General features: G+C 40.0%; 1 protein-coding gene across 3 annotated transcripts in view; it reads left to right on the forward strand.

Annotated features, from left to right (window-relative positions):
* The window catches only part of GALK2 (galactokinase 2), a 129,724-nt gene that overhangs the window by 27,765 nt on the left and 89,092 nt on the right, over window positions 1–12,867 (forward strand). For all 3 annotated transcript variants that reach the window (XM_037054595.1, XM_037054596.1, XM_037054594.1), the window contains exons 4-5: window positions 2,300–2,390; window positions 4,943–5,089. In XM_037054595.1, coding sequence (XP_036910490.1) covers window positions 2,300–2,390; window positions 4,943–5,089 — 238 coding nt within the window. The remainder of the gene's footprint in view (window positions 1–2,299; window positions 2,391–4,942; window positions 5,090–12,867) is intronic.

The following is a 12,867-nucleotide window of genomic DNA, read 5'->3' on the forward strand; positions in this document are numbered from 1 at the left end:
TTAGGTACAGCTTTGATTTTAACAGTTCAGCAGGTTGGTAATCAGAGACCCTTTCCCCGCCAGGAGGTGGTGCTGTAGCACAAGTTTTCGGTTTCTGTTTCTCGCGCTGACTGCATCAGAGAGCCTGCTTTTCCCACCTCCCACTGCCTCTGCCTCGAATCTCCCAGTGTCAATCTAGTCGCCGATTTTGCTGTGATCGTGGGCGTCTTTGCCAGGGACTGCGAGTGCCCCCTTTGCTTCCGGGGTTGTCTGATTCTCAGGCCACACCGTGGTGGGGGCGGATAGCAGGGATTGGGGATGGCGGGTCTAGGGCCCAGCACCACTGAGGCTTGATTCCCTGTGGCCGTTTATGTTTCTGTGGCCAGGAGGTCAGAGACTCGAGCCCTCCGGGGATGCAGCACCAGTGCAGCCAGGGCAAGGAGCCTGAGTTCTGGGTGTTGGTAGCATTGCTGTCCTTTTTTTTTCTTCCCCACTCCCACCCAACCCCGGGCCACGAAGGGGGCCTGAGTTGCGGGCCTGGTTGCTATGGCCGCAGCTGCTCTTGCTAGGGCTGTGGGCTTAGCTACCGCCCCCCGGGAGCCGAAGTCAGTCAGCAGCCCCATTCCCGATGTCCCGCGAGTCCCCCAGCCAGCCCCCCCCAGCCAGCCCCCCCAGCCAGCCGTGTGCATTCCACTTCCTCACCTCCCTGTGCATAGATGTGTGGCTCTCTCAGGCACCCGGTGTCTTGAGCTCAAAAAAGAAGAATCTTTTTTGAGTTAATGGATGCCCCACCAGTTGTAGATTGAAGAGGAGAGACAAAGGGAGCATCTCACTCTACCATGATGCTGACATCACTCTCCCAATATCTTTTAACTTCTGTGGGTGACAATAGAGTGCTGTGATCTGGACAGACTGTGTCCTTCGAGTCACTAACCCTCCCAGCCTCCAGGAAGGCCCCTTCTCCTCAGGCCCCTCCTTGGCCTCCTATCCCACCCATACCCCATCACATGACAGGGTGTGTGCTCGTGCCTTGTGTTCATGTTGTCTCTGCTAGAGTCCAGATTCTTCAGAGATAAGCCCTTCCTTTTCCCTTTCTTTTCCCTTTCTGTTCCTCTGAATACCTTGCACACTTGAGTGGTCATCAGACATTTTCCTTAGGAGGTGATGTATTCACATCACCGAGTGAAGATAATGCACGCAGGGTCCCTACTGCAGTGACTGGCACATAGTAGGTATTTAGTAAATTATGTGAAGAGTACTCAGTCAATACGAGGAATGTTACTTATTTCCTCACTTTAACTTGATCTCTACCCCCTTTCCATTTCACGTATTTTATCTTTTGGCTGATTTAGAAGCCTATCTATTTTTAATTTTTGAAATAGTTTTTGACTTACAAAGAAGTAAAAAAAACAGTACAAGGAATTTCTACACATTAACTGATGGGTCCTCATGCATCATATCGAGGAGGCGCGTGGTGTGCGTTTATCTGTGTTGGTTTTGGTGACCTGGTCAGGCGCTGCTCCAGCCAGAGCTCTCCACCATGAAGCTCCAGGGTCTTCTCCTTTCTGGAAGTGCCTGGTGTGGAAATACCTGGAGTGGATGCAAATATCTTTTATCTCATCAAATTTTACTCAGTAACTTTAGCATCCATCGATGATTCTTTCCTGAAACAGTTACCATGGAGTTTGCCAAATAGTGATTTTTTTGATTTCCTTCATTTGTCTACACTTACTAGTTGGCATTTTACTCTAAGGAAGAGTTTTTTTCTTGTCCTTCACATAGCTATTTATTCATGTGTTCATTTATATCGATATAGATTCATGGCATCTTATTTTATTAAGTGAATTATGATCCACTGGAATAATTTGTTTTATTTACTTCCGCCCCCCTGCCTTAAACTGTGGATATGGCAAAATTGGATGGCTGGCGTGTGAGGAAAGAAGGCTTTGAGCAAGCGTTCCAGTCAGAGGTGTGCTGAACAGGCAGGGCCACAGGATGAGGCTTACACTAGCTTAACCGGGACCATCCCGAAATAAACAGTGGTGTGGATTAAGCTAAAACATGTCAGTTCCTCTGTTTCAGGAAATAAGGGTCATTTGGAAGTAGCGTAGTTATTAAGGTCACCATAACTTTTTCTCCTAACTTGTAGCAGCTGGAGATGTGTGTTGTTTTGGGGTAGATTGTGAAGTGCAGGTATTGGAAGTAAATGGTAAGTGAGATTTTGGTATCACTGCCTTGGCACAAGGTGGCGGCAGTCAGCCATCGATTCTGCGGCACAAGGCCTCCAGACTCCAATTTACTGTGCCTTCTGTCTTTGCAGGGACTTCAGTACTAGTGCTAATCACGTTCAGATCGACAAAACTAAGCCTCTGTGGCACAACTATGTTCTTTGTGGATTTAAAGGAATTCAGGTAAATTGCTTTATAAGGCATCTACTAAACTTTGTGTATGATGTCTCTTATATCAAGATTTATTTTATCTACTCTCTCAGTTTTGTCTCCTCTCAGTACCAACTGCTGCTTCTGTTCTATTTTGCGAGTTTATATACTTCAAGGGATGGGTAGATGTGAGCTTTTTTGGGTGGTGTTCACAGGGGCAGCATGGCTGTTCATAAAGCAGGTGTATCAGTCATCTTTCTGGTTTTTAAATTTTTGTTCACATTTTCTTTTGAAAGATACATTCTAGTAATATTATTCACATTTTGTTCTAGGGATATAGAGGTGTGTACTGTAATAGGACTTGTAATATTTTCCTAGAAACTTTGCGTAATTATTTTGATCATCTCAAATGTCATGTATGAGAACAAGCAAATAAAATATTTTTACTCTCCTAATTTAAAAATCAATTTGATTTGCTGATTAAAATCTATGTTTTAGAGAGCTTGTGCTCCCTACTGCGTGCAGTCCCATCCAAAACTTTGTCTTGGACTCAGCGTCCTCGCTGTAAGGGAAATGCATCACACTTATTTTTGATGTGTAGTCTTGTACTGTAATTATGGTGATTCTGGTCTTGGAGTGAGTCCCTTTCTCCTTCCCTTCCTTCTTTCTCTCATTTGATCTTTGTTCTTTCTGTCTTCATTCCCCCAGACACATGGTAATAACTTATGGGGAAAGTTATTGGCAGGTTTCAAACCCTCAAATGACTTGGGTTGTCATATGCATTAATGAGAATTACAGTATTTGGAAGCATTTACCTGGCAAGTGCAATTGGATCTTCCTTAGAGCAACATGCCTTTTGGAACATATGGGTAAAGTGACCCAAGTAACACATGTTGCCTTGTTTTGCTTTTGCGAATTTCAGGACTTAAAGCCTTCCCTTTTGGTTCGACAACTTATATGCAAAAGCAGGTTTGTACAATGAATTTTTGGCAGAAAAGTAATGTGGAGTTAGCCTGTTCAGAAAACTTCAAATTCAGATACTAGAAAGTTCCAGAGGTTAATCCATTTATACTAAATTGTTCGGGATGGAGCTATTACAGAATTTGGCAAAACCCATTTGCATTTTTAATCTGTTGTACATTTTGATTTAAACGTTGCATGATAAGTTTAAGTATAATTCACATCCACGACACCGTGTGAACCAGTGTATTGTTAAATGTATAGCATTCAACAGGATATTTTTCTTTTTTCTTTTTCTTTTTTAAACAAGCTGTCTTGGTGTTCTGTATGAAAGGGCAATGGCAGAGCAATGTTTCAACTTGTAACTTGTTCCTGTTTCTGGAAAGAAAATTTTTAGATGATTTGAAATCAAGAAGAGAAGTACATCCAATGAATCTCTTCTTTTGTGGTGCATGAATTTTACCAGTTTAGGAAAAAAGGACAAAAAGAAAATTAAGGGAGAAATCTAGTCTTTTAATTTGTAGAGTTTTGTTGTTACTTTGATTATTCTAACTAGTTTACTGAAATTCCTTCCTAGAATCATATGTATGATGAAATGCATAATTATGTAATATAATAGTATTTTGTACTTTGGTCTCAAGCCGTTTGAGTAATTTGCAAACACAATGGTACTTGATGAAGAAGTGGCCTTGAGTTTATTTTTAATCCCAGACAACAAAGGTTATGTGATGTGATCATCCCAAGTGTCATCCTACACATTCATTTAAGTGTCCTAGAGCTCTCCGTCTGTAGCTCAGAGACTGATGGTTTCTTTGGGCTTTCCCCTTTAGGGAAACAGAGTTTCCCTGCTTTGTTTAGAGTCTGCATTCTTATTTGTGGCTGAATTCTAATTTGGCTGTCTTGAAAGCTACCATATGGCTAAATTGTATGTATAAACTCACGTAAAAAATCTGGATTTCCTCATATAGCTGACCTACATTAAATCACAGTGACAGTATGCTGGCCCAGATCTCTGACTGCAGCGCGGAAGTTCTCAACCAGAAATCCGAGACCTGGGTTTAATCCCTACCTCCCTACATATGATCTTGGGAAAGTCTCTCAGTTTTTCAGCGCCTAGGTTTTTCCATGGGTAAAACAGAACTGAGAAAGTTTGGGGCTCTTTTTCTTTGAAGGACTGTCTGAAGAAAGACACTCTACAGGAATAAGCCACTGCTCGGTGTTAGACTTTGATAATCAGAGTGTTGGAAGTGCTACGTAGTGATTTAACCTGTCTTGCTAATAACTGTGTATTTCTTTTCTTGCTACTTAAGAAATTTAATTATAACTGTTTAGTATTTTTCCATATCTGTTGAAATCAATTCATGTTAAAAAAAGATAATTCAATTTTACGAAATGAATCAGCAGCTTTTTGTTGAACAAAATAAAAAGTAATCTTCACGTTACCATATTCTTATGTAAAATGTTATAGACTCAACTGAATTGAATTGCACGAGTAGTTTCTATAAAGAGCATACTGAGTCCATTGATAGACTGTTGCTCCCTGGGGGATAAGAGAAAGCTTTGCTCCTCCTTGAATCCAAAAACCAATGTTACCAAAAGAGTGCTGTCTTTTCTCCTGTTCTTAGGAACACTTTGGTCTTAGTAACCTGCCTGGAATGAATTGCTTGGTAGATGGGACCATCCCACCAAGTTCTGGCCTCTCCAGCTCCAGTGCTGTGGTCTGTTGTGCTGGCCTGGCGGCGATCACAGTTCTGGGCATGAGCCTGTCCAAGGTAACCGACGTGAATGTGTTAGCCTCACAGAGACCTCTTTTTTCTGGGGAGACATTAGTACTCGAGTGTCAACACTAGAATGTCTTCCTTTGTTTGAAAAACTTTATCTGAAAGGACTGTGCATGCATGAATTGTGACTTAACAAGTTCTGCTTGTGATAAACCACTCTAAGGCAGCTGATGCCTTCTAAACAGAGACCAGACCTCTGAATAACTATGTTAACATGCTCTTAAGAGCATTTTAATAAGCATGGAGTTTGAATGCAGGGATGTCTTTTAGATCACCTCATTAACAAGTTTAAAAAAAGAAATTCTAGGCCTCATGGTTGGACCTGCTTATTTTTACCTGGAACCTTACGTTAAATATTTGACAAGCAGTGGGTAAAAAACGGGCAATAAAGGAATCGAACTGTGTATCTGTTTGTGCCAGCAGGTTAGTCACTGAAATAAACTTCTTTTTAAAAAAATATTGCATTACAAAGAGGAAGTGCTTATTTAAAGGAAACCTAAATCCTACAGGAGGTCAGAAAGCCTTAACAAGTTTACATAAATCTCTGACTTTGCAGTGCAGAGGCAGGTGTGCTCAGGTTTAATTAGTGCTTTGATTTCTGGTTCATATAAGATGTTGTCATAGGTTCTTTTTATACCATGTACCTATACTACCAAGCTTATAAATAGTTTGGGAACACAGTCTGGGCATCAGGCAGATCAAAAGAAAAGACATCTACATGCTTAGTCTTTCTTAAGCCTGTTTAAACTTCCAGTTTGAAAACTTTATGTGTAAGAGGAGAGAGAAATGAGGGAGAAGGCAAAGCCTCAGGTGGAACTTTAGCTGTCTTGTGTAACTAATTACACATTAATTGACCCTTTATAAGCAATGGCTTAATGGAGGGAAGAATGACTTGTTCCGATTTGTTTGAGAGGAGAGAAAGAAAGCAAGGGCGTGAAGGTTCATTATGAAATTTGTTCATCCTCTAAAAAGTATTTTTATTTTTAAGTTTTATCATTATTTTTAGAGAGAGGGGGAGGGAGCCAGAACAGGGAGAAATGTCAATATGAGACAGAAGCACAGACTGACTGCCTTTTGCAAGCACCCTGATCAGGGATAGACCCTGAAACCTTAGGTGCATTGTTCCTTGACCTGGAATTAACTGGCAACCTTTTGGTTTGCAGGATGATGCCAAACCAACTGAGCCATATAGGCCAGGGCCATTTAACCATTATTTATCTAGTGGCTACTTTGTGCCAGGTAATGTTCAAAGCATTGGAGATATACTAGGTACAATTTTAACCCTCACAGTACTTATCATCTAAAAGGGGAACAGAAACAAGTAAATAAGCAGCTATAAAAGATTGTGATAAATGGGTAAGTAGTGTGCTATGGCAGCAGATTTAATCCAGATTTAGAGAGCAGAGGACAGCTAAACTGAGATTTAGGGATTTGTAGATTTAGTCAAGAAATTCTGATAGCACAATAACACTGATAATATCTACTAGGCATATATTGGGTAGAGGGACCATCTTGTGGAAATGTCTAGAGTAAGAGTGGTCCTGGTTTATTGGAAGAACTAAAATAAGCATAATTTGGCTGCAACACAGTCATTTGGATGACAAAGTAGAAGACTAGATGCCTGTAAATCATGTTGAGCAGCTCAGACTTTATCCTGATAGCAGTGTGAAGCCATCGCAGACTTTTAGGGAGAGGGTGACATGGTCGTATCTTAGAAACATCACCCTGGCTTTATCATGAAATCTAGATTTGAAGGTAAAAGTGTTAGCAGTGGGAAGATGATTTGGTTTAGGGCAGTGACAGTGAAAATGGAGAGAATTAAATGGTAAATTTAAGGTCCATCTCAGACAGACTCAGTAGGCCTTGATTACTAACTGGGCATGAGGATGGGGGGGGGTGACAAAGAGTCAAGAATTACACCCTGGTCTCTGGCTTGGTGTGAGTCACTGGAATGAATAATAGAGGTGGTGGAGGGGAGTCAGGGACTGACTGAAAGAAGGTGAAGGGAATGATCAAAAACATATATGAAGGACCCATTATATGTGTGTGTGTGTGTGTGTGTGTGTGTGTGTGTGAGAGAGACCAATCTTCGGAGGGCCAGAAAAATGAAAAAAATATATGTATATGTGTATATACATATGTGTGTACATACATATACAAATGAAAAACATATATACGTATGTATATATATATATATTTCATTTTTCTGGCCCTTTGATGGTGTGAATATCTAAGGAAAAAATAGAGAAAACTTGAGCCTTTGGAATTAATTATAGATGTTCCTTTACTTTCAAAGTAAAAAATGCAAATGTTTTGTCATGAAAACAGACACATAGATCAATGGAATGGAATGGAGAGCCCAGAAATAAACCCACAAGTATATGATCAATTAATTTACGACAAAGAAGCCAAGAATATACGATGAGGAGAGGACAGTCTCTTCAATAAATGGTGTTGGAAAAACTGAACAGCAACATGCAAAAGAATGAAGCTGGACCACTATCTTATATGATACACAAAAATGAACTAGAGACTTGAATGTAAGACCTGAAATCACAGAACTTCTAGAAGAAAACTTAGGTGGTAATTTCCTTGACATGGTGTTGGTGACGATTTTTTTGGATTTGACATCAAAAGCAACAGCAACAAAAACAAAAGTAAACAAGTGGGACTATATCAAACTAAAAAGCTTCTGTACTGCAAAAACATGAAAAGGCGATCTACTTAGTCGGGGGAAATCATATGTCTGATATGGGATTAATATCCAAAGTATATAAAGATGTCATACAACTCAACAGCAAAAAACCAAACAATCCAATTGAAAGTTAGCAGAGGATCTGAATAAATATTTTTCCAAGGAAGACATGCAAATGGTCAACAGGTGCATATAAAGATGCTCAATATCCCTAATCATCTGAGAAATGCAATGAAAACCATATTGAGATATCACCTCACACTTGTTCAAATGGCTATTATCCAAAAGACAAGAAATAAGTGCTGGTGAGAATGTGAAGGAAAAAGAACTCTTGTGCACTGTAGATGGGGGTGTAAATTGGTGCAGCTACTGTGGAAAACAGTATGGAGGTTCCCCAAAGAATCAAAAATAGAACTATCATAATCCAGCAACTCTACTTCTGGGTATTATCTGAAGAAAATGAGGACAATAACTTAAGAAGACATATGCACTCCTGTGTTCATTGAAGCATTATTTATAATAGCCAAGATATGGAAATTACCTAAGTGTTTCTCATGGATGAATGGATAGAGAGGATGTGGTATACATATATTGGAATGTTATTCAGCCATAAAAAAGAATGAAATCTTTCCGCTGGCAACAACATGGATTGATTTGAGGGTATTATACTAACTGAAATAGGCCAGATAGAGAAAAACAAATACTGTATGATCTCACTTATATGTGATATCTTAAACCCAACCAACTAAGCTCAAAAATACAGAGAACAGATTGGTGATTGCCAAAAGTGGGGCAGGGTGGGTGGGTGAAATGGGTAGAGGAGGTCCATGGAGATGTGGTGTACAGCGTGGCATGCATAGTGAGTGATACTGCGTTTCATATCCAAAGTTGCTAAGAGAGGGAATCTGAAAGTCCTCACAAGAGCTATGTATGGTTTTGGATGTCAACTAGATTCATTGTTGTGATCATCTCACAATATATATAGATATCAAATCATTGTGTTGGGTGCCTAAAAATAATATACTGCTGTATGTCAATTAAATCTCAGTTAAAGAAAATTGAATAAAAATATCAAATTAGAACTGACTCCAATTCCTGCAAAGAACAGTATGCATATTTTAGCTTTCTCTGCTAGTCTCAATTGTATTGATAATGCTTTATTTTCTAGGGCTGAGCATACTTATTTGGATAGTTTCTTTCCTGAAGTGAGATAGAATCTTGACTGAAAGGAAGCCCCTAATTTGCTTGCTCTTTAGTTAACTGCCAACTGTGTACTTGACTCATAAAAACCATAGAACATAAGAATTCAAGGAGAGAACTTTAGAGGTGAGCTAGTTCAAAAATTTTTTTGTTCCACTGATGTATCAGTCAGTATCCTGTTAGGAAATAAATGGCACAGAAGCTATAACTGAAGAAAAGTTAATAAAGAGACAATTTATAGATTTGTGGGCAGGGTCAAGGGACCCAACTAGGAAGGGTTGGCTCTCTGGTGAAGCCAGAAGCCATCATACTTCTGGAGCTGGAGCTGAAGCTGGAGAGTAATGTTTCCAGATATGCAGGGAGGCAGAGAAAGAGCAAGCTGGGTGGTAATGGCAGTAGGTGGGAAGCTGTCCATAGAGGCCAGTCTCCTGGAGTACAGAGCTGTGCGAGAAAGGAGGGGCAGGAAGGCAAACAGAGAAATAGCCAGGGAAACTGATAAAAAAAATAAGTCCCACAGGAGATTGGTGACTAATGCTCTTTCAATTGATAACTAATTCTCTCCCATTTATATCTACATTCAGTGTGCCCTATACAATTGTAGACAACAATTACTGCCCAAAAGGTAGTCCTAATTAGCATACCTCATGTGGATCTTGTTAATTCATTAATAAACTAAATGTTGTATGCTTGAAACCAGTCTAACGAGATGTCTAAGTCACCCAGAAGGTCTGGAAGGCAGGAAGTATGAATCAGAGTGGAACTAACAGTAGAATGTGGTGTAATAAAAGACCTATGAAATAGAAAAGGCTAGAGGATTCAAGATGACAGAATGAAGACATATCTACTCTTTCCATTGCTCGTTCTTCATTTCTTACATAATCATCCCCAAACAATAGGGAAACAAGAAAGGAAGGCATAAGTTCCATCTCTGATAAATCAAGGAGACATAAATAACCCCAAACCACAAGACAAAAAGATGGAAGATGGAAAGCAGGTGGAAGGATGTTGCATGACTTAGCAAACTGGGAAAAGGTCAGAGCCAAGTGCCTGTGAACAGAGGAAAGCAAGATGGAAAGCACGCTGGCTCACAGCTCTCTGAAAAGGCTTAGGAACTAGAGGTACCCAGTACCAGAAGCAGCAGGGTGACATGGCAGGTGGGAATTTATTTGAAAATCCTTCTGAGGATCAGTTAGAGCCTCAGAGCCCACTGTGGCCTGGCTAAGTAAGGAGACCATTTTCTCCACCTTGTTTTTCTCTGGAGAAATAATCAGATTGTTCAGACTTGTGGACTTTAAGCCTTAAGAAAGGCAGCAGAATAGAATTGAAAAGTGATTAAATGTCACTGCATCTCGACAGTGAAATTCCCAGCTCCCTTCCTCCGGTCAGCTCTGGCACACTGGCAGCCTTGCCACTCCACACCCTACCAGGAATATTGGAAGAGCCTTCTCAGAGGAAACGGAAACAGCCAGCCTAGGGAGGTGATACTGACGCTTGGTGACCCCTCCCACAAAAGCTCTCCTGCTACTCTCTGAGCCTACTAGAAGCCCATTTACAGAGTTTCTAATCAGCTCTAGTGACTCACTATTAAATACGATAGAACATTAAACGGTAATTAGACCTCGGAAGAAAGCCTCTAACTTGAAGCAGACAAAGAGGAAAAAGGAGTGCAGAGGAGACGGGGGTAACTGTGAAATAGGCTTCAGAGAAGCCCCCATGTCCTCGCAGAGAAGAGGAAAGGAAAGGATAGAGTGTTATTTTTTATAAAAAGGAACAAACAAGAAGACAGAGCTTTGGGGTATTAAAAATATGATAACAAAACAGAAGTTCTGTAAAGAGATTGGAAGAACTCTTTGATAAAGCAAGAAATGAAGAGAGCTGGGCAATAAGAGAGAAAGATAGGAAAATTTATAAATTGGTTTCAGAAATTTGATAACTAGCTAGTAAAGTGACATAGAGAAAACTGTCACTAGAACATTGTTAAAAATAGTATTTCTCTGAAGTAAAAACATGAGTTCTCAGGTGGAAAGGTGCTCATTAGATGTTCAACAAAATAAATGAAAAAAATCCCCATATTATACCTCTATAAAAATTTTTTAAAGCAAAAACACTCCAGAAAACAAACTAGAGTATACCATCTGGGAATTCTGAAATTTTCTTTTTTAATAAAATAAATGTTCTATTTATTTATTTATTTATTTATTATTGTTCAAGTACAGTTGTTTCTATTTCCCCCACTGCTTTCCCCCAACCCACCCACCCCCACCTCCCACACTCAATCCTTCTTCCCTTTCACTTTGTCCGTGGGTCCTGTATACATGTTCCTTGATGACCCTTTCCCTTCTTTCCCCTGTTATCCCTCTCCCCGCTCCCCTCTGGTTACTGTCTGTTTGATCTTTATTTCAATGACTCTGGTCATATTTTGCTTGCTTGTTTGTTTTGTTGATTAGGTTCCACTTATAGGTGAGATCATATGGTACTTGTTTTTCACCACTTGGCTTCACTTAGCATAATGCTCTCCAAATCCATACATGATGTCACAAGGGGTAGGAGCTCCTTCTCTCTTTCTGTTCCATAGAATTCCATTGTGTAAGTGTACCACAGTTTTGTGATCCACTCATTTACTGATGGGCACCTAGGTTGCTTCCAGCACGTGGCTATTGTAAATTGTGCTGCTATGAACATTGGGGTGCATAGGTTCTTTTGGATTGGTGTTTCAGGGTTCTTAAGATCTAATCCTAGCAGTGGAATTGTTTGTTCAAAAGGCAAATCCATTTTTAGTTTTCTGAGGAAATTCCATACTGTTTTCCACAGTGGCTGCACCAGTCTGCATTCCTACCAGCAGTGCACTAGGGTTCCCTTTTCTCCACAACCTCTCCAGCACTTGTTTGTTGATTTGTTTATGATGGCCATTCTGACTGGTGTGAAGTGGTATCTTATTGTGCTTTTAATTTACATCTCTCTGCTGGCTAGTGATGCTTCGTGCACACAAACACACAGAGCTGATTGAAAAAGCAAGAGACAAGAAGGGAGATAACAGTGGAAGGATCAGGGATGAAAACTAATTTATCAAAAACAGTTTTGGAAGATAGAAAGCAACAGAGTAATATCTTCAAAATATGAATTTAGCTTATAATAAATTGATCAAGTGTAAGGATGGCATAAAATATCCTCAAACACACGAAGTCTAAAAGTCCACAGGATCTAGCCCATCAGAAAACTAGGGAGTAAACCAAGAAAGAAGATGACATGTGAACTAGGAATGGGGAATCCTACGTGGGACAGAGAAGCTGGGTATTGTTTGAACGTTGGTGAAGGGGAATTCCAACCTAACTTACACCCATGACACAGCATTAGAAAACTCTCCTTACAGATTAGAACCACGGGGGGGGGGGGGGGAGGGAAGAAGTGAAATTGATAAATTTTATCAGGAAAAAACCCTGATAAATATGATGTTTGTGTGAAAAATGGATTGAGAGAGATATTACAGAGCTGTTTTAGGGTATGGGAAGGCTTAGCTGGAAATACAAATAAAACTATGCAAATGAGGAAATGGGAAGTTATTAAATATAGGAAAAAGAAAAAAGTTATTCCAGAAAGGGAATTAATTATTTTTCATTATTTGGCTCACAAGCAAACAATACTCCTAATAATTTATATATTGAATATGGATCTAACCAAAATTTTTGGCATACGCTTATTGAGAGGAATGGAAAGTTGAGCTAAAGTCCTCATTTACTGTTACAGGAAGGCAGTAGATAAGCTTCAAAGCAGAATGACTGGGAGATAGCATTTTACTGTGATTTGATCACTTAAAGTGAGAGCTCAGTGTTGGAAGTGACTCTGGGCAGACAGCACTTGGGAGGGGACTGAGCCA

The sequence above is a fragment of the Sturnira hondurensis genome, unplaced genomic scaffold (assembly GCF_014824575.4).
Source record: "Sturnira hondurensis isolate 20B ecotype Veracruz unplaced genomic scaffold, ASM1482457v3 Scaffold0008196, whole genome shotgun sequence".
Classification (NCBI taxonomy): Eukaryota; Metazoa; Chordata; class Mammalia; order Chiroptera; family Phyllostomidae; genus Sturnira; species Sturnira hondurensis.